At 49.3% G+C, this 21,083-nt stretch overlaps 1 protein-coding gene across 5 annotated transcripts in view; it reads left to right on the top strand.

Moving 5' to 3' along the window:
* OCA2 (OCA2 melanosomal transmembrane protein) overlaps positions 1-21,083 on the top strand; it is a 155,962-nt gene that overhangs the window by 24,125 nt on the left and 110,754 nt on the right. For 3 of the 5 annotated variants that reach the window (XM_068135579.2, XM_068135574.2, XM_068135578.2), the window contains one exon: positions 8,104-8,165. In XM_068135579.2, coding sequence (XP_067991680.2) covers positions 8,143-8,165 — 23 coding nt within the window. In that variant the 5' untranslated portion in view covers positions 8,104-8,142. Of the gene's footprint in view, positions 1-7,939; positions 8,018-8,103; positions 8,166-21,083 lie in introns of all 5 variants that reach the window. The other 2 variants (XM_078768348.1, XM_068135573.2) reach the window with 1 other exon arrangement.

The raw sequence follows: 21,083 nt of genomic DNA on the forward strand, positions 1-21,083 counted from the left end.
TCGCCCGTCTCCGTCCATCCCTCTCCTCCGTGGCTGCAGAAACCCTCATCCACGCCTTCATCACTTCCCGTCTGGACTACTGCAATAGCCTCCTTTATGGTTCACCCTCAACAATCACCAATAAACTCCAATACATTCAGAACTCCGCTGCCCGTCTACTCACCCATTCCCGGACCCGTGACCACATCACCCCCGTCCTTTACAAGCTTCACTGGCTCCCCATCTCCCAGATAATCCAGTACAAAATCCTCCTCTTGACCTACAAAGCCCTCCATAACCTGGCCCCATCCTACCTGGCTGACCTCCTCTCCAGACACACTCCCACCCGCAACCTCCGCTCTGCTGGTACCAACCTCCTGACCCCCCCCATCCGGACCAAATTTAGATCCTGGGGGGACAGGGCCTTCTCCATCGCTGCTCCCACTCTCTGGAACTCGCTACCTCACACCATCAGAGACTCCTCCTCACTCACCACATTCAAAACATCACTCAAGACCCACCTGTTCAACACTGCATTCAACATTTAACCCAAGCATCTAACCCCTGACTATCTCCTCTCCTTCTCCCTCCTTTGTGCTTTGAATATTTCCCTATTGATTCTTCTTTTTTGCAATTGTCTTTATGTTTTGCTATGCATTATGTTTTGCACTCTGTCAAAGCGTCTTTGGGCTTCCTGAAAAGCGCTATATAAAATAAATGCATTATTATTATTATTATATCTAAATCCCATCGAGATGTTGTGGGGGGATTTGGAACGAGCTGTGCATGCAAGAAACCCCTCAAACATCGAAAACCCCTCAAACACTGATCACACATCGGTGTCTTGTTGCACCTGACTAGATGATAATGTCAGGCCACAACCTTGTCACACAGATCTCCTCTGGGAATACCAAATGTGGCTTTAGGTCTGCCACCACCTGCCAATCACAAGCATCTGACAGCCCCCTTGCTTTCCACCTCCTCCTCTTTCCACCTCTTACCACCTGGCCCTCTTTGACAAACAACACCTCTCCCCCATCGGTCTCCTTCTCCACTCTTCTCTCTCTCTTGATCTCAGCACCTCTTGTTGCACCATCTGCACTATCACCGCCAGCACCTGATCATGTCGCCACTTGTATTGTCCTGCTGCCAATGCGACTGAGCATGCACTCAGTGCATGCTGCACCGTTCCCACACCTCCACACAAATAACATCTCTCCTCCTGCAACAACCAATCTCAAGTTTCCTGGTGATGGAAGCACATCATATGTTGCCCACAACAGGAAACTCAACAATATTGGCTTCATCCTCCAAATCTCTTGCCACTTCAATGTCCTCACCCGCACACCTTCCCACCTAGTCCAAGCACCTTCCTGTACTTGTCCAACTGCTTTTACATATCTCCCCTCATCCTCCGTTCTTCTCACCTCTCTGTCAACCATCTTCCTCCTCTCTTTCACACATGCCTTTCCCCACTGCTCATGCTTCATCCACCCCAAGCCATGCTTCCCGTGCTGAACCATCCCCATGACCTCCTCCTGTTGCAACCGCTCTTCCATCTCGTCCACCTCTGCTCTTGCATTCACATATCTCCATTTATATATATATATATATATATATATATATATATATATATATATATATATATATATATATAAATATATATATATATATATATAAATAAAGGAGGAGTGTCTGTGTGTGTGTGTGTGTGTGTGTGTATGTGTGTGTGTGTGTGTGTGTGTGTGTGTGTGTGTCTGTCTGGATGTCCGCTTATAACTCAAGAACTACACATCGGAGAAAAGTTTTAGACACAGATTCGGAATCAGCATAAAATCCCGGTGGTTTTAGGCTACGTTTTATTTTAATATCAATGGTTTAAAAAAACCGCGCCAGCTGCAATTCCATGGTGTAGTTTGTGGCGGCGCTAGACGTTCGGGGTGTATTGCAATGGTTTGTCGGGTTTGGCTGTGGGTCCAGAATAGCTCCCATTTCCTTATGTTCTTCCACTTTCATTTTGATTCTTCTGTTACAACGCCTTCCTTATCTACCTTATATCCCCCCGACGAGGCCTCTACATAATTTCATGCGGCAGAATTTCGTGCATTTTGAGTGAAAGAAGTGAGACGAAGTTGTAGGAGGAAGAAGAGGCACGGTCACTGTGGAGGCCTCGATCGTGAGTGGAAATGGCGGGAATTGCGTTTGTATCGCAAAGTAAAGGATCTGCATTCATTTCTGAACTTGCATTGGTGGATTGTTATACATCTGCATTATTTTTCATAAAAAAACTTTATGTTGAACTTGAAGGCTCCAAGCACGGACTATATATATAGCCCTCATTGAGGTAAAAATAAAAGTAAAAAGCCTGCTATCGCTTGCCAAGCTAGCCATTCCCCCCTCCCCCTCCCCCTCCAATCCCCCTCCCCTCCCCCCTCCCTTCCTCCCTCCCCCCTCTCCCCTCCCCTCCCCCTTCCCCCCTCCCCTCTCGTCCTCCCCCTCCCTCCTCTTCTCCCCTCTCCTCCTCCCCCTCCCTCCTCTTCTCCCCTCCCCCCCTCTTCTCCCCTCCCCCCCTCTTCTCCCCTCCCCCCCTCTTCTCCGCTCCCCCCCTCTTCTCCCCTCCCCACCCTCTCCTCCCCTCCCCCCCCGTTCCCCTCCCCTCCCCTTCCTCCTCCCCTCCCTTCCCCCGCCCGGCAATGCCGGGTACTTCCCATGGCCAGCTGTACGTGGGCTGCTCGAGGGTTGGAAAACCAAGCAATCTTTATGTCTTGGCACCAAGTAAGAAAACCAGAAATGTTGTATACCAAGAGGTTTTGAGAAATTGAAAATTGACAAAACGTCATGTAGGAAATGTACTGTGATATTGCTCTAAAATATACATGTTCTTTTCATCATATATTTGTATTATTCTTATTCAACCCGGGCGAAGCCGGGTACCTCAGCTAGTATTATATATACGAGTGAGATACCCATGCTACACACGGGTGGGAGGCCAGAAGCAAACAGGCAATGCATATACGGCGAATGCTAAAGCATGAAACCAATAAATTCCACATTCCTGCAGCACCTTCAGTCACATGTCAGACATGGACAGCAAGTTCGTGAAGGACTTCCATGAAAAACGTGCCCGTTCACAAACAAACGGGTACGTTCACGTGTAGAAACATCGATCGTGGGTCCGTGGCGAATCTGGATATGGCGATCCGCGAAGTTCACGTTTAGAATGTAGAAACCATCACGGCATTTCGTCATTCACTTGAACTCGATAATATCTCTTTTTTTTCATTCCAAACAACATAACTCCAATCACAAATTAATCACAAAATAAACTTTTAACAACATTGTTGATGTTTCCTTCATTGTAAAAACCACCAAGTCAACAGTTAAAAGGATTTTGAGCCGATAGGTATTACGGCCTTGGCAAGATCGATGGAGACAGCGATCTGTTAGCTTATACACCACCCAAATAGCTATGTGGAATTCTCTCATGTCGAGATTAAACGTCGTTTGAACTTTGGCCAAGGTCATTATTTACTTTATAATGATGTTTATTTTACATATATATTTTACAATACGAATCAAAAAGAAGATAATTGGTTTTGGGTCGTCCTTTCCGCATATCTCGTGGGTCGTGTGATATATCTCGTGGGATTGTCAGTTGGAGAGACGACTGTGATGGCGGGGAGGGGGTTGGCATTCTCTCAAGCAGGGATTCAACCCATGTCCTTATAAAAGGTCTTTGTCCGAGATCACCGAGTCCAATCGGTGCAGCTGTGCAGCGATCGGTGCAGCCGTTTGTGCGGCACACGGGAAAATAACGTTATGCAGGAGTCCAAATCTGAAAATGCTGGAGGCCAAAGCTGAAATTGGAAAAACAATATACCGTATTTTCCGGTGTATCAACCGCACCCATTTATCAACCGCACCCCCGATTTTCGACTTAAAAAAATATATATCAGATTTTCGAGGGGGGGGAAAAAAAATCAGGAAAATTTAAAAAAAGAGAAGAGAATAAATAAATAAAATGGAAAGTGAAATATGATGAAAGGAAAGAGAAACTGAAGACAGAGAAAGAGTGAAAATACATGAAATGAGTTGAAAGAGAATTTAAAAAACATTATAATTATTCTTTCTTGCCAATGTGGGGCCCTGAAAAGGGCCGTTGGGTTTAGTCTCTAAAATCCGAAGAAGTCCTCGTCATCCGTTTCTTCAGTCCAATCCGAGTCGGGGTAGGCGAGATCCTCGTCGTCGTTATCCTCTTCTCCATCGTCGGAAAAGGGCCGTTGGGTTTAGGCTCTAAAATCCGAAGAAGTCCTCGTCATCTGTTTCTTCAGGGAAGACATTACGAAGATCATCATCCGAGTCTGGGTAGGCGAGATCATCGTCGTCGTTATCCTCTTCTCCATCGTCGGTCACTGCCACTTCATCCTCCCAGATGATGTCATCTTGAGTGCCATCAAGGGCATTAGATATGCAGCACTTGAGGACGGCCCGCTCGATGATGGCTGCCGGCAACTCCTCCCAGACCTTCAGTATCCAGCTACAGATCGTCGGGAGGTCCACCTTCCTCATCCTCCCAGTCTTGGTGAAGGTCTTGTCCCCCGACAGCATCCACTCCGACCAACAGTGCCGCAGACCGTCTTTGAACGGCTTGTTGACTGAAACGTCTGGCGGCTGCAGCAGTGACGTCATGCCACCCGGGATCATCACCAGATCAGTGTTGAGCCCCCTCAGCATTGACTTGGTCTCCTCTGTCTTGTGACAACGGAAGGCGTCGAGGACGAGCATGCTCCGTCGCCGCAAAAGCCCACCAACTCGTCTCCCCCACACGACACGGAGCCAGTCATCTACCAGCGCTTGGTCCATCCACCCCTTGGCTTGGGCACGAACGATTACACCCGGAGGAAATTTATCCTTTGGTAGCGTCTTCCTCTTGAAGATGATATACGGCGGCAGCTTTCCCCCATCAGCGGTGCACGCTAGCATAACCGTAAAACGATCTTTCTCATGACCCGTTGTAGTGATGGACACCGACTTGTCACCTTTGGCCGAGATGGTGGTCCCTCGAGGCACATCGAAGGTCAGCGGCGTCTGATCTGCGTTGCTGATGCGGCTTAGGGGATAGTCGCGCTGCTTGCGGAATTTGATCACGAACTTCTGAAAATTAGCAGTCTTCTCTGCTATGTCATCAGGGAGACTGTGCGATGTGGGTTCGCCGGCGAATGGAAAGGCCATGACGACCCATGAACCTGTACGCCCAAGACGTACTGGCCATGAAGTCATCGACCCCTATTTCCCTGGCAATGAGTCGGGCCTGCAGTCGCAACGCTAGTGTCGCGATGGCGTGTCCCTCGGCTCACTTCTCTCTCACCCACATTAGCAGTCTCTCCTCCAAGGCCGGCCACTGGGCTGCTTTGCCCCTCATCGCCTTCTTCTTCTTCGGCATCGTCTGCAGCGTCTGCTTGTTAGTCCGCCAGCGTCTAATGACGGACTCGTCGATTCCGAAGTGTCGGCCGGCCGCCCGATTACTAAACTCTTCTGCAAACCTGCAGGCACGGAGCTTGAAAGCTGCTGTGAATGAACGCGGTGCCATCTCGTGGTCTTGGTCAGGATAGAAGCGAATGGTGAAGCTTGGTCTTGGTCAGGATAGAAGCGAATGGTGAATCTTGGTCTTGATAGCTCGAACAGGATAGAACGAATGGTGAAACTCCCCGTTGACCTCTCCGTTTTATACATTCGCCCAGCCAATGCGGCGGCATCAAAGCCGACTTCAATAGGTAATACCGCGGCGTTGGTTGGACAATAGGTACGTCATAATGTCCCATGCAAAACATCCTGTTCACCATGTTGACGCTTTTGTTTTGTGACTTAATCCTGTCTTTATTTAGCACACTCTATTCACTATGTGACCTGTCATTCAAAGAGGACTAGTGAAAGTACACATTTTCACAAACACGCATAGAAAAATCAAATATTACAAACTTCAAACTTTCTTGTATTTTGACTGGCAGCAGTAATCGGCGTTGAACCTACCTTAGTAACGTAATTGACGATCATTGTATCCCCGCAACCCCAAAGTAATAAAAGATTACGTCCCGTTGATATGACAGTTTTTCAATGCACAAATTTTTCTGTTACTGTGTATCAACCGCACCCCCTTTTTTAGGGTTTTCCCGTCGGTAAAAAACCGCGGTTGATACACTGGAAAATACGGTAGCCGATTTTACTCTTGGTGATCCCAGGATTACTTACCCAAAATATCGTTGCGATCGGGTCAGCCGTTTTTGCGGTACCTTCGAACGGACGGACGGACAGACAGACGGACGGACGGACAGACAGACTGACAGACATTTGGTGAATTATGGTACGATATATATATATATATATATATATATATATATATATATATATATATATATATGTATATATCTATATATATATATATATATATACATATATGCAGACACATGAAAGCCCGCTTGGAGTTAGCAAAAAAGCACCTAAAGGACTCTCAGACTGTGAGAAACAAGATTCTGTGGGCTTTCATGTGTCTTTCAGTGAGGAGAGGCTTCCGTCTGGCCACTCTGCCATAAAGCCCAGATCGGAGGAGTGTTGCAGTGATGGTTGCCCTTCTGGAAGTTTCTCCCATCTCCACACAGGATCTCTGGAGCTCAGCCAGAGTGACCATCGGGTTCTTGGTCACCTCTCTTATCAAGGCCCTTCTCCCCCGATTGCTCAGTTTGGCCGGGCGGCCAGCTCTATGAAGAGTCCTTGTTGTTCCAAACTTCTTCCATTTAAGAATTATGGAGGCCACTGTGCTCTTGGGAACCTTCAATGCAGCAGAGATTATTTTTTGTAGGCTTCCCCAGATCTGTGCCTCGACACAATCCTGTCTCTGAGCTCTGCAGGCAGTTCCTTCGACCTCATGGCTTGGTTTTTGCTCTGATATGCATTGTCAGCTTTGAGACCTTATATAGACAGGTGTGTGCCTTTCCAAATCATGTCCAATCAATTGAATTTACCACAGGTGGACTCCAATCAAGGTGTAGAAACATCTCAAAGATGATCAAGAGAAATGGGAGGCACCTGAGCTAAATTTCAAGTGTCGTAGCAAAGGGTATGAATACTTATGTCAATGTGATATTTCAGTTTTTTCTTTTTAATAAATTTGCAAAACTTTCAAAAATCCTGTTTTCTCTTTGTCATTATGGGGTATTGAGTGTAGATTGATGAGGGAAAAAATGAATTTAAACGATTTCAGCATAAGGCTGCAACATAACAAAATGTGAAAAAAGTGAAGGGGTCTAAATATTTTCTGAATGCACTGTATAAATCTGTGAGAAATAGCAGAAACTCCATAATATGAGCAGGGTGCCTCATTTGCATTAAATAAATAATCGGAAGAGATTAAATAAGTAGTTATGTATCTTCAAGATGGGCGACCTTTTATATTTGATAAGCTTTCGACCAAACAGGTCTTCTTCTCATTCTTCCTAGAGTTCAACGATCACAGGAGATGCCTACTTGTGTATGCTCAACGAGAAAGCATTCCCCAGTGTCTTGAACGCAGATGGGGATTTCCCAACATGGTTCCAGCAGGATGGCACTCCTGCCCATTACAGCATCCTTCTCATCCAAGCTCTTCAATGAGCCTTAAATCACTTCAAAATAAGATATCTCTGATTTTGGTGCAAAATACCAGACTCAGTGGGGTAATGGTTAGCGCTTCCCCTCTCGGTCTGGGAGGTCGGTGTTCCGAACCCTGATCGACCGAGTCATATAAAAAAAACTTTCAAAATGGTACGTGCTGCTTACTTGCTTGATGCTCAGCATTTAAAAGGATACAGCACGGGCAAACAACCATAGGTTGGGAACCACTGTGCAACCTTGATGGACCTAATGGTCTCCTGCTGCATTGAAGTTGAATTGATTGCTGCTGATTTAATTTAATTTTCCATTTTAGACAATCAGAGCTGTTCGGAGCATTGACCCATTACCTATCACATTCCAAACAAACTACCGCAATTGGCTCACCTGCAAGGTTAGATGCGAGTGTGCAATACTCAAGGCCATCCTGTGAGCACAGTGTTCTTGTGATCCCTTAACCTTATGTATCTTCCATTGCAGGATTTCCTCGAACCAAGTTCCACGAAAATAAACCTCAATATGCTGCCTGAAGTACGTGTTCAGTAAGTAACAACCACACAATCTTTGAATGAAACCATATGTTTTTGTTATTTTTCAGTGTTAAGTTCCCATAAATATAAAAACAATGAACGGAAGTAGGGTATTATAATTGTATTTTTTTCAGAGCCTTAGATCAGTTGCCCAGTTCGAATCTGGTGAGTCTCTGAGCGACCACGACAGTCCCCCACCTCAGAGACCTCTCGCCGGAACCTCACGTCCGAGACCACATTACCGTGCGGAATGAGATGTCTGTGCCAGGCGAGTGGCGTGCCAATGGCAATTACGGGATAGATCTTACCTTTGGCGGAGCAACCAAATCCCTCGTGAATGCCGGGAACTCCAGCAGTACAAGACTGTGACCAATCTTCACCTTCAACAGGTTATACTCAGAGCCACCAGATGAAACCGTCAAGGCAAGCAGGAACAAACTTCTGTGGAAAAGGCAATGAAGCGCTGCCTCACATGCTCCTGGAAGTTAATTTTAGCAGAAGAAAGTCCTGCAGATGTTTATTAGAAAGTCTTACGGACCATCGAGTAGAAGGGCTGTATCAGTTACCCAGCAAGAGCAATCAGTTGGTAAACAAGGGACGAGTAGGGATCCACAGTTTCTGTGGTCAGTTTATTTATTTTGTCTTTCTTTCCTTTAGGCTTTTGTGTTGAATCATTATTTAATAAAAGACACACACACACACACACACACACACACACACACACACACACACACACACACACACACACACACACACACACAGACACACACACACAAACAAGACATCATGCAGAGCACGATACTTGCATAATCAATATGTTTCTCAGTTGTGACTTACCTCTACCACCTGGTAAAGTTTCATCATGATCGGTTTAGAATTGTAACCTGTCGGCAATCGACAAACAAACAGAACAACAAAGTCGATCAACCAATATACCAGAAAATTCTTAGATTTTCCAAGTAACATAATCCAGGGGCTGGGTATCTGCCGAGAGGGGACCAGCCACCAACATCTTCAGAGAGAGAGTAGAGGAAGTTTGATGCGAAGACTGAAATCGAAAATCTTTAATAACTCAACGCGGACGTCTAAGGAGACACTGCTCAAATTTCCCGCCCGCTGTGTTTTCTCTTGAACTTTGCTCTCCACGTCATCACCAACGAGCCATTTAACCACGCAGGAGTGACATAAATTGAAGCTATTGTCGTGTCCCCGGGGTTAAGACCCCTGGGTGATGGATGGCCAACCGAGCTTTAACACCGAGGCGTATACCCAAACTATGGCGGTGTTATCTCTTGCACGCGCGGGGGGTAGTGGAGGGCAGCGAGGTCTCACCTGTATGGACAGACGCGGCACTGGGGTTATCCGATCCCCAGAACAAATAAACGTACAAAACCGGCAAAGCAACAATACAACAATTAAAATGCAACAAATAATGGTTTAATTAAATAAATGCCAGGATAACAGAAATGAATGTACAGTAAACTAAAATTCCAAACGGAGGGACCCTCTAACGGACTGAAATACAGACACAGGGAGAAATAAATGAAAGTAAAAATTAATGTGTAGTGTGGTGCGTGGCTGATACTCCACCTGGCATCCTTGACCGGTCCCTGAACCACAAGGGAACAGCGTGGGAACAGCACAAGATGGCATGCAGTCGCGCCCAGAGCAGCCACCGACCCATGGAACGATGGCCAAACACCCTTCCCCTCCGATCGTTTCACGCTCCCAAAGCTCCGATGTCTCTCTCAGGCACACACAGCACAAAGCGCAGCCGTCACGAAACCAGCGCAGAAGAGGGACAAGTGCAATGAATGTCGGAACCAAGAGAGAGAGAGCAATTAATAAATGTGACTGTTCAAACTGAATGTCGGAACCAAGAGAGCAACAGGGATGTGCGACTGCTCGTTATGAAAGCCAGTGCAGAAGAGAGCGAAAATGGCAGCATGTGTCCTTTTTGTCCCTGGCGCTAAAATGTTCTTTCTGACATCACCTATGCTCCAATCGCTGAGCGCCGTCGCATCAGTCTATGGCCAACCTGACCAATTGTTCCTCTCAGGGCGGGGCCTCACGGCCTTTCTTGATGCTCCTTGAAATGATTCCGCTGGGTGGCGTCGGTGGTAGTGTCCGGATCCGGTCAGCGATCGTGTGGTTTATTTTAGGCGCTGATCGCATGGCTGTGGTATGTGTGTCATAAGGAACAAAGGGAAAAATACAGATGCGACTACACACAGGGAATGTTACCTTTATATCCTAACTAATTAGCATAGTTCCACCCCTCACATGGAGACAAATATACACTGACGTGACATCTGGGCCTGACTTAATCTACAGGAAGGTTTCTTCTTCTTTGTGACAATCAGAGCACACTGACCTATACAATTCTACCTCGACTAAGGTATTTCATTACCTACCCCCACAAACGTAAAATTAATTTCCCTGAAACCTCCGGCAGGTAATCGTCCAACAATACCCAGCTAACACAACACTGTTGGGCTAACATTGGAGGAGCAACGTCAGCACTGTTGTTGGACCAACGTCAAAAACTAAAGCTTAGCCGACGTCAGGCTGACGAAGTTAAGGCCCAGGGGACTATATGGGGGCCGACCTTTGAAAGGAGGCTGGCACATGGCACAACGTTGGACCGATGTTAGACAGATGTTGATCATACGTTGGAATGAAGTGTTGGCCCAATGTTAATCAGACGTTTTAAGGAGCGCTGTCCCACCGTTGGGCCAACGTTAATCAGATGTAGGAAAGTAGCGTTGCAACGTTAATCAGACATTGTAAGGAGCGCTTCCCACCGTTGGGCCAATGCTTCCATCGAACATTTGCCCGACGTCCAGCTGACGTCATAGTACCCTCATCCATACAGGATGAAGAGCTTCAAAGAACAATTGTAAAAAAACATTTATTCAAAAATTATTTTAAAATAAAATCAAAAACATATAAATCCTTTTTTTTTTAAAGACCAAGAAGCAAAGTCAGGAAGGAAAAAACATTGTAAAACTTTGTTACATTTCCAGCTAATTTTTAAATGTCCTCTTTCAGTGCCGCATTAGCACATTACTCCCACAAGCTGCAACTTCAGGAAGAAAGGAATGTATTGAAATGACAACACGTGAAACATTGTTACATTTCCATCTGATTAATTTTCTACTGTCTTCTTCTTCTTTCAGTGCTGCATGAGTCCAACAAGTAGCAAAGTTAGGATCTGGCAGCAGGGAAGAATGGGGAGGATTTGGCCCCAGACTTGCATTGGGGGGTACAACCACCACGAAGAGGTGTCCCTCATAGTTATGGAATCACAAGTTGTCAGGCTTGCTGGACTTGACAAATTGGTTCCATTGGCAGTGAAACTTGTGTTCAGGACACTGCAACTTGCCGCAGCTGTAATAATATGACACAACATGTGAAGAGCTGGACACGGATGTTGCATTGCTACAAAAAGAGATCATTTTATTTCACACAACTATGAAATATTACCAGAAACTAGAACGGCACTCGGTAGAGTAGAGAGCATACCTCCACATGGTGAACAGTTTACGTTTTGTATCCCACTGATAGGCCGGATCTGGATTCGGACCTGAACCAAAATCTAATCGGCATGTTCTTGTCAACTCACCACCTCATACACCAAGTTTCTTCCAAAAGCATCCACAACCTTTTGAGATATCCTGCTATGTATCGTTTATAGGCCACAACCTTATCCTGCTATGTATCTCCCAATGGTGAAGGATTATTTTTAAATCTGTCGTAGCCGAATCCGGATCTTCACCAAAATCGAATCATTTCGTCCTTGTCACATACACTATCTCTCTGCCAAATTTTGTCTGAATCCATCCGCAACTTTTTGAGATATCTTGTTCACAGACAGACAGACAAACGAACAGACAGACAGACAGGGGTGAAAACATAACCTCCATCCACATTTGGTGGCGTAAGTAACAACATCCAATTCACAAGCTCATGAGATATGCTCAATGGAATTGCTACTCTCAATTGCCTAATTACCTCCGCCCAAAGTGGACGGAGGTTACGTATTCATCCCTGTTTGTTTGCCTATTTGTTTGTTTGTGGGCAGGATATCTCAAAACGTTATGGATGGATTTGAATGAAACTTGGTGGACAGGTTGTGTGTATGAAAAGGACAAATTGATTAGATTTTGGTATATCAACAACAACAACAACAACAACAACGAGCGCAGGAAGTGCGCGTCCTCACTCCGGCTTGGTTGGTAGGGGGTGTTGGGAGGGCACCAGGCCTTCCCAACGAGCCGCCATCAAACATGTGCTCGACGGGGTTACCAAATAGGGGCTCCCTGTCAGCTCCTCGTCAAGGGCGGAGCCCGGTAACCCCCGCACCCAATGGAAGCGACGGACCGGCCCCAGTGGGGCGGAACCAACCAGCCGAGGGCGTGTCACTCCCCGCTGAGCATGCGCAGTGAGGGGGAGGTGACGTCAGATGCGCGCTGAGCTTGAAGCAAGAAAGACGTCCCCCCCGAGCGCTGTGAGACCTCCCCGCATCTTCTGGACCGTGCTTTATCCTGTCCCCGAGCCAAGGTGCACCTTGTGCTATCGACCTACCTGTCCCTTCCTGCCATCAATCCCTGTGTAAGTCTGCCTTGTTCCGTTTGTCTGTGGTCTGTCTGGGCTAAGATAAGACGGTAATTAAGTGCCCATCTCTTCTGTGTCTTTACGTCACTGCCTTGTAATCTACCCCTTTTCTCCACCACTGTAATTATACCCTCCTCCGGAGGTCTTGAGAACTGTACCCCTTGCGTCGTTTCCTCTTTCCCAGTCGTCGTGTCCTTTCTATCATTGATTTGGCATAGCGCGATTTGGCCAACGTCTGGGTGAATCGGGTGAGTTGGGGAAGAATCGGGGGAACTGTTCGGTCGCGGTAATACCAACCGCTCGGTAAATAACATCTAATCCGCGGACTGTAACAATTGGTGTCTGGGTGTGAGATACGGACCCGAAGCGCGCTTAACGCGCTCAAAATTACAAGTCACCGAAATTTGATTTTGTTTTACAAAAAAAAAAAACCCGATTTTGAAAGTCGCGCTATGGGAGATCAAGACGGCTGGGTTCCGGTAGAGGAGAGTGAGGCAGGGTCGATCCAGGACCAAATTGAGGGACATGAGGAGAGCGAAGCAGTGAGGGCGGCAGGTTCGCAAAATGGCGTCCTCATGCACGAGGTTACGGGCGCGCAAAATGGCACCTCGCAGATGGCTACGGCGACCGCGCCCTCGACCGTAGCAGCGCCGCTGGTGGATTTGAACCTTTTTTTAATACAAATGAAGGCCCTTATGGCCCAGAATAGCGAACAATTGGAACAAAGAATGGGCAAGCAATTAAGGGAGGACATGGGGGCCAATAGCCAACGGTTAGAACAAAGGATGGGGTCCAATAGCGAGAAATTGAGGGAGGACATGGGGTCCAATAGTGAGAAATTGAGGGAGGACATGGGGGCCCAGATCGGAGGGTTAGGGAGTAGAATAGAGGGATTAGGAAACAAATTTGAGGGACTAGACAACAAATTTGAGGGATTAGACAATAGATTAGGGGAAATACAGGAGGGGTTAACGGGGGTAGAAAACAGAATGGCCGCTCAAGAGAATCAAATGGAAGGGATGAAAAAGGGGTTAGAGGGGTTAGAAAACAGTATGGAAGGCAAATTGAGGGACATGAGGGACCAAGCGGAAAGGGAAGTTAAACAAATGGGGCAGCAGATAGAGGGGGTCAGAATGGGGGTAGAAACTAAATTGGATGCTCACAGGGAGGAAATGGAGCAGATGAGGGTGGCATCTTGGCAGGAGATGCAAGTGATGGGAGAGGAGATCAGAAGAGGTGTGAGTGAGGAGGTCGGAGGAGTGCGCGAGGAGGTGAGGCACTGTAAGGAGCGCATGGAGAAGGAGGTGAGAAAGGGGACTGTAAAATTGCAAGGTGGTATAGAGGAGTTGACGCTGGGAGTAGAACAGCTGACAGTGGGACAAAAGGAGTTGGGGGACCAGGTAAAGAAGAACACAGCGGTAATAGAGGGTTTAAAATCGACACAGAAGGAGATGAAAAAGGACGTAGGGGTAATTAAAAAAGAGTGTCAGACGGTACATGAGGACCTGACGAGGAAAATGAACAAGGTGGTAGAGGTGATGGAGGTTAAAGAGCGGGAGGTGCGGGAGCACATAGAAAAAAATAAGGTAGCCTTAGAGGACGAACTTGAGGAGACGCACCGGGAAATAAAAGAGGTGAAGCAGAAATTAGAAGAAGTGGAAGAAGGGGTGAGCGAAATTAAGAAGCGACGGAGAGGGGATAAGAAAGAGATAAAAGAGGAAGTAAAAGAATTGGTCCAAAGTCTGTGTTCGGATCGTGATGATGTGCTCATTAACCGGATGAGGGATTCGCAGGTGATGGAGGAGAAGCGAAGAGAAAGAGGACCCGGTGTAAGTGGTGACCAATATGGTCGTGCGTATGATGCGCCAGGTGATTTAATGAGCTTGGGGGTCGAGATGGACCCGGGTGTTCGTGAGAGGCCGTTGGTGAAGTGTGCGACAGGTCTGGTGTGCAAAAAAGGAGGTGTGCGAGAAAGTCCGACTCTGGGGTGTGTGAGGAAAAAGTGCGCGCCAAGGAGTGAGGGTGCTGTCGAGAGTGAGTCGGTCGTAGCGCGTGTGCGAGGGAGCACATGGAAGCGCATAGTGAGGAGTGTTACAGAGGATGTAACGGAAGAATGCACGCCTGTGGTGAGTGTTACAGAGGATGTAACGGGAGAGGATGCGCGAGCAAGGTGTGTAACGGACGGGTGCATGGGGAAAGAGTGCGCTGTCAAAAGTAAGGAAGAGTGTACACCTGTGGTGAGTGTTACAGAAGGTGTAACGGGAGAGTGTGCGCGAGAAAGGTGTGTAACGGACGGGTGCATGAGGAAAGAGTGCGCTGTCGAGAGTAAGGGTGAGTGCGCTGTCAAGAGTGGAGGTGAGAGTAGTAAGAGTGACACGGAGCGTGAGTTGGTTGTGACAGGTGAGCAAGGAAGCACACCTGGAATGGTAGAGCGTGTATGGGAATTCACGCTGGAATTGGTCGTGAGGCACGTGGTTGGGTGTGCGAGTGAGAGCACACCTGTGATTGTCACAGAGGAGGTGACTGAGGAGGGGGCGCGAAGAGGTGTGTTGGTGAGGTGTGCGAGCGACGAATGTGTGCCAAGGTGTTCGGTGGTCAGGTGTGTGACCAAGTCTGTGAGCGGAATGAGTGTACCTGGGTGTGTAAGAGAGGGTGCAATGACCAAGAGCAGGGAGACGGCTGGATCTGTGAGCAAGGAACGGGCTGCGGGGTGTAAGCATGCAGGTGAGGCATCGACGGTAACCGGGTTAGAGGTTAGAACGACTTATAGCCGAATCGGGCCCTCGGTGCGCGTCGGGCAGCTTCGCGTGCCGCGAGGACCAGCGGGGATCCGAACCACGGCGGTTTCGAAAGAACCGCCGTACGCGATCCACGCCGGGCCGCGCTTTGAACGGCCGCGTCCGTGCTCCATTAAGCGGAGCGGGCAGCCCGATAGGAAGGGTCGTCATGGCGACCACCTTTTGTTGAGGCATTCCGGCAGGTCGAGATCGGGCCATGGGATGGCTCCATGCCGAGATGGTGCGTGGGACCTCGGCCCGGGTAAACCTCCTTCCCTGCACCGAATGCGGGACGTATCCAGCCGCTAGCACCAAACAACCCGCATTCATTGCTTGGCTGTACGAAGCCGAGCTTCAGAAGTAGGAATTGGCCCGATCCCATTTGCGAGATGGTAAATCGTAGTAGCGTAGAGTTGGGAGGTACCCAGAGGGAGGCCTTACACAAACTGGTTGGGTCCCATTTGGACCTCTTCTCCCTGTCCACCGAGGATATTGGACGTACGGGCCTGGTGAAACATCAGATCCACACCGGTGAGGCCCGGCCTATTCGTCAAGCCGCCCGACGGCTCCCTTGGAGCAAGAGGGCGGAAGCTGACGAGCAGGTTGAAAAAATGCTCGACGCAGGCGTGATCGAGCCCTCGGGAAGTCCTTGGATGTCACCTGTTGTGCTGGTCAAAAAGAAGGATGGGACCACGCGGTTCTGCGTGGACTATCGCCAGCTAAACAACGTGACACTCAAGGACTCATATCCCCTGCCAAGGATTGATGACACCCTCGATGCCGTTGCGGGCTCAAATTGGTTCTCAACTTTGGACCTCAAGAGTGGGTATTGGCAGGTGGAGATGGATAGGGCAGGGAAGGAGAAAACGGCATTTTCCACAGGTAAGGGACTGTATCAGTTTACTGTGATGCCGTTTGGTTTGTGTAACGCCCCCGCCACCTTTGAAAGATTGATGGAACATGTACTAGGCGGCATGCCATGGCAATCATGCCTGGTGTACCTGGATGACGTCCTAGTACATGCCAAAACGTTCCCCCAGGCAGTAGCTAATTTGGACCAGGTGTTTAGGTGCCTCAGACAGGCAGGGTTGAAACTGAGCCCCAGTAAGTGCACCTTGTTTGCCAAGGAGGTGGCCTATTTAGGCCACGTCACCAGTTGCGAGGGGGTAAAAACGGACCCAGACAAAATTAAAGCGGTAGAGGAGTGGCTCGCACCACGTACCATCAAAGAGGTGCGGGGATTTTTGGGACTCTGCTCCTACTACCGGCGCTTCGTGGCGAAATTTGCGGAGTTGGCTCGGCCCCTTCACCGCCTTACGGAGAAGGGGACGAGATTTAATTGGACAAGGGAGTGCCACGAGGCCTTCCAAAAATTGAAGGGGTGTCTAACATCCGCACCCCTTCTAGCTTACCCCACTAGCAACGGGGCATTTACCCTGGACACGGATGCGAGCCAGGAAGGATTGGGCGCAGTTTTGTCTCAGACACAGGAGGGCGTGGAGAGAGTGATTGGTTACTATAGTCGGGCCTTAAGTAGGCCCGAGCGAAATTATTGTGTCACTCGCAAAGAGTTATTGGCTATGCTGGCTGCCATGAACCATTTCCACCCGTACTTGTACGGGCGAAAATGTTTGGTTAGAACTGACCATTCCTCCTTGCAATGGCTCCTTCGGTTCAAGGAACCGGAGGGCCAAATTGCAAGGTGGTTGGAAAAGTTGCAGCAGTACGATTTTGATGTGGCCCATAGGGCCGGGAAGGCCCATGGTAATGCGGACGCACTCTCTCGGCGTCCTTGTCTGGGGGAAAACTGCAAATTTTGTGCGAGACACGAGGAGAGGGAACAATTGGGCGATTCGGACCCGACCCTCGTTGTCCGTGCAACCCGGGTGAGAGGGCCAATTTTGCCACTAACCGCAGATGAGGAATTCGGAACTTTGGCTTGGAGCGCGGCCCAGCGGGAGGACCCCGTACTGGGGCCAGTGCACGAATGGGTGAGATTGGGGCAAAGACCTAATGGGGAAGAGGTCACCCCCCTCGGGGCACAGACCAAGGCATATTGGGCTCAGTGGAAAACCCTGGAATTGAAGGATAACATCTTGTATCGCAAGTGGGTGGAGGTTCCCTCTGATAAAACTTCCTGGCTGGTGGTAGTCCCAAATAAATTTAAGACCGATATATTGCAACAGGTGCATGGTACCCGCCCCGGCGGCCATTTGGGCAGGACAAAGACGACATCGCAGGTACGCCGGAGGTTTTATTGGGTGAATATGGGGCGCGACATACAGGACTGGTGTCGGAGATGCGACGCCTGTACTGCCAAAAAGGGACCAGCACGGAGGATGAGGGCCCCCCTTCAATTACACCAGGTGGGGGCCCCCCTAGAGCGGGTGGCCATGGATATCCTAGGCCCACTACCCCGCACCCGCCTAGGTAATAAGTACATCCTCGTTGTGATAGACTACTTCACCAAGTGGCCGGAGGCCTACGCCCTCCCCAACCAAGAAGCAGGGGTGGTAGCGCAGGCCTTCGTGGAAGGATTTGTGTGCCGGCATGGGATTCCGCAGGAGTTGCACACCGACCAGGGACGAAATTTTGAGAGCAAATTGCTAAAAGATGTGTGCAGTCTCCTGTCAATTCGGAAAACAAGAACAACGCCTTTAAGACCTCAATCTGACGGGATGGTGGAAAGATTCAACCGAACTTTAATCCAACAACTGGCACTGTTCACCGCCACCCATCAGGATGACTGGGACGAACATCTCCCTTATTTGCTCATGGCCTACCGAACCAGCCAGCACGGGGCCACCGCATGCAGTCCAGCGTTGCTTATGTATGGGCGGGAGTTACGGGCTCCCGCCGACTTGCTATGCGGTCCCGTGCCAGACACAGTGGTTAACCCGCTGAGGGAGGGGTACGCACGTCACCTAGAGGAAGGCATGGAGCTAGTCCATGCCTTCGCCCGCCGCCAACTCCATCTGGCGGGGGAAAAGATGAAGAGCAGGTACGACCACCAGAGCCAGGGGAGTCAGTACACTCCGGGGATGAAGATTTGGTTCTTCAATCCCCGGAGGAGGAAGGGTAGGTGCCCGAAACTCACCTCTCCCTGGCAAGGCCCGGGGGTCGTCCTGTCGCAAGTCTGTGACGTGGTAGTAAAAATCAAAATGGGGCCACGAGCCCTCCCTCGGATCGTCCACGCCGACCGGATAAGGCCTTACACCGGCGAGCAGGCGCCCCCGTGGATTGCCTCGGCTTTAGATGCCGAGGCGGGACCCAGTACCTCTGAATAAGGGGGGCTTATTAGTGCCAGAGGACTGGGGGATTGATGAGCGATGGGCCCGGTGGGTAAGGGTGGCATCCCTGCCACCCTTCCCATGATTGGGGGCAAATGCGCTATCGTATATGGGGTGGCTATGACAACCGAGCCAGGGAGGGCTTGGATAATGATAGGGACTAGAGGTGACTATAGGTGACCAGATTTAAGTAAGAGACTTGGTACCTGTAGTGGGGACGTAGTAGCTTAGTGTTTGATAATGACGGGGGAGCGCTGAGTGTAAGGGAAGACGGAGGAGCGCGAGTTTTAGAAGGGAGTAGACAGAGCAGATGATGCAGTATGAATGGAAGTGCTGGTGAGCAACTTCAAATGAGGCATCGGTGAGGCAATGCTCCGAGGTGTGTGTGAGTGTACAAGTGATGAATGAGAGAGCATTGCGGATGAGTGTCATGGTGAGTAGTGAGTGTTGTGGATCAGCACGAATGCGCTTGGGGGAGAGAAGGGTGCAGGCGGCACCAAGTATGAGAGCACAGGTGTGCAAGTACAGGTGTGTGGAATATATGGAGCAGAGAATGAGTGGTGTGGAGAGAGTTGGAGTAAGTGGTACGGAGTGGTGTGCGTGGTGCGAAGGTGTGGATGGGGGAAGAGTGGACCCCCATCACGGATACCCGGGGCGGGTAGTGTAAGTGTTAGGTAGAGGGTATAGGTAAATTGTGGTTGGATATTGGCATCTGTGGTGCGGGTGGAAGAATGATGATTGGATGGGTGCATTAGTGTTGTGGAAATGGCTGGGCGTGTAGCCTGTTAGTGCGTGTAGTTGGTTTGGGCACTCCACCACTGTGAGGATGTCGGCCAGGTGAGGCCGCAGGTGGGCTCTGGGAGCCGGTAGTAGTTGTTGTGGATGGGGCCCGAGGATCCGGAGGACGGACCCGGGTAGCCCAGTGCCAGAGGGCACCAAGGGGTGACAGAGCCAGGAGGGGTCTTCCCCAGTTAGATAGGTTAGGTAAGGAGCAGGTAAGCTCGGGAGGCAACTGCAGTGGTGGAGGTGTGCAGGTGGGTAGACCTGCTGGGAGAGCTACACGTCACAGCCCAGAAATTGTGCAAGGGCACCGGGAGATGAATCGGGGGAGTGAGACCCCAAATTGAGAAGCACCACAGTTTGGTCAATGGGAATTGGTTTTTAGAACCCACAGTGTAAGTTGGCCAATGGATTGGCAGGGAAAGACCCCGGGTAATGTAAAGTTGTTAAAGTCATTTTGGAAATAGTTAGGATTGATGAACCTGTCACACCATACGCAGCCGCTTACCTGAGGTGATGCTGATGACTCCACACCTGTGTTTTCTTTGTTTTGTGTTGCAGGAAAGGAGAATTGCTGTTTGGATTTGTGAGACGCATCACGACGTGGATGAGACATTGGGGTGATTCCATCTCTCCCTCCTTAGGAGGGACTGATGATGAATTGGTGATGGCAGATTTTGATGTTGAGTTGGAGATGGCAGATTTTGATGAGAGTTGGAAATGGCAAATTTGATTGGTTAGGAGGGAGAGAAGACGAATTTGGTTTATGGGAGGAACGGGGAAGACAGTAGGGACGTTGTTGATGTGTAAAGTAGATGTTTATGGGTAGTGTTGTGTTTTGTGGATACAGTAAGGGGTAAGGGAGGGGCAATGTAGGTTACCTGGTTGGGGGGGGGGGGCGTACGGTAGGAACGTACCTGTCTCACCTGGTTCCCATGTGCCCCCAGTGTGCATTACCTTGTATTGCGTGCACTTTTGCGCCCTTACCACCTTACTCACTTGTCTTCTTTTGTCTCCCACCTCCGAGGATCTGGCTTTGGGGCAGAGAGAGAGGAGAGAGAGGTGCTGGCTCCACAGTTGTGGGCCTGTACTTCCGCTGCTTGCTGCCTGGATCGATACACCATATGGACCGCAATTTTTGTGGCCGCCCACAATGGACCGCAGTTCTTTTGCGGTCAAGCACCACCCGTGGATGGACCTCTGGGTCAACGTGGCACCTATGCCATACAGGTGAACCACTTTTAGTTGGCCCCCCTGACGGCCACAATTCAGAAATGGACGCGGTTGGCACCTTTCTTTATTTCTAAAGAAGCCAGAAGGCCAAGTGCACTCCATGAAGGCAAGACCAGCGGCAGAACATCGGCCGGCTGCGACACCACCGGTGACCATGGACACTTAATTGTGCATTTTTATGAACACTTTATTGGTGCACCAGATGGTGCTGACTGTGCATAATGGGGTGGTGC

The sequence above is a fragment of the Myxine glutinosa genome, chromosome 14 (assembly GCF_964187855.1).
Source record: "Myxine glutinosa chromosome 14, kmMyxGlut1.1, whole genome shotgun sequence".
NCBI classification, from domain to species: domain Eukaryota; kingdom Metazoa; phylum Chordata; class Myxini; order Myxiniformes; family Myxinidae; genus Myxine; species Myxine glutinosa.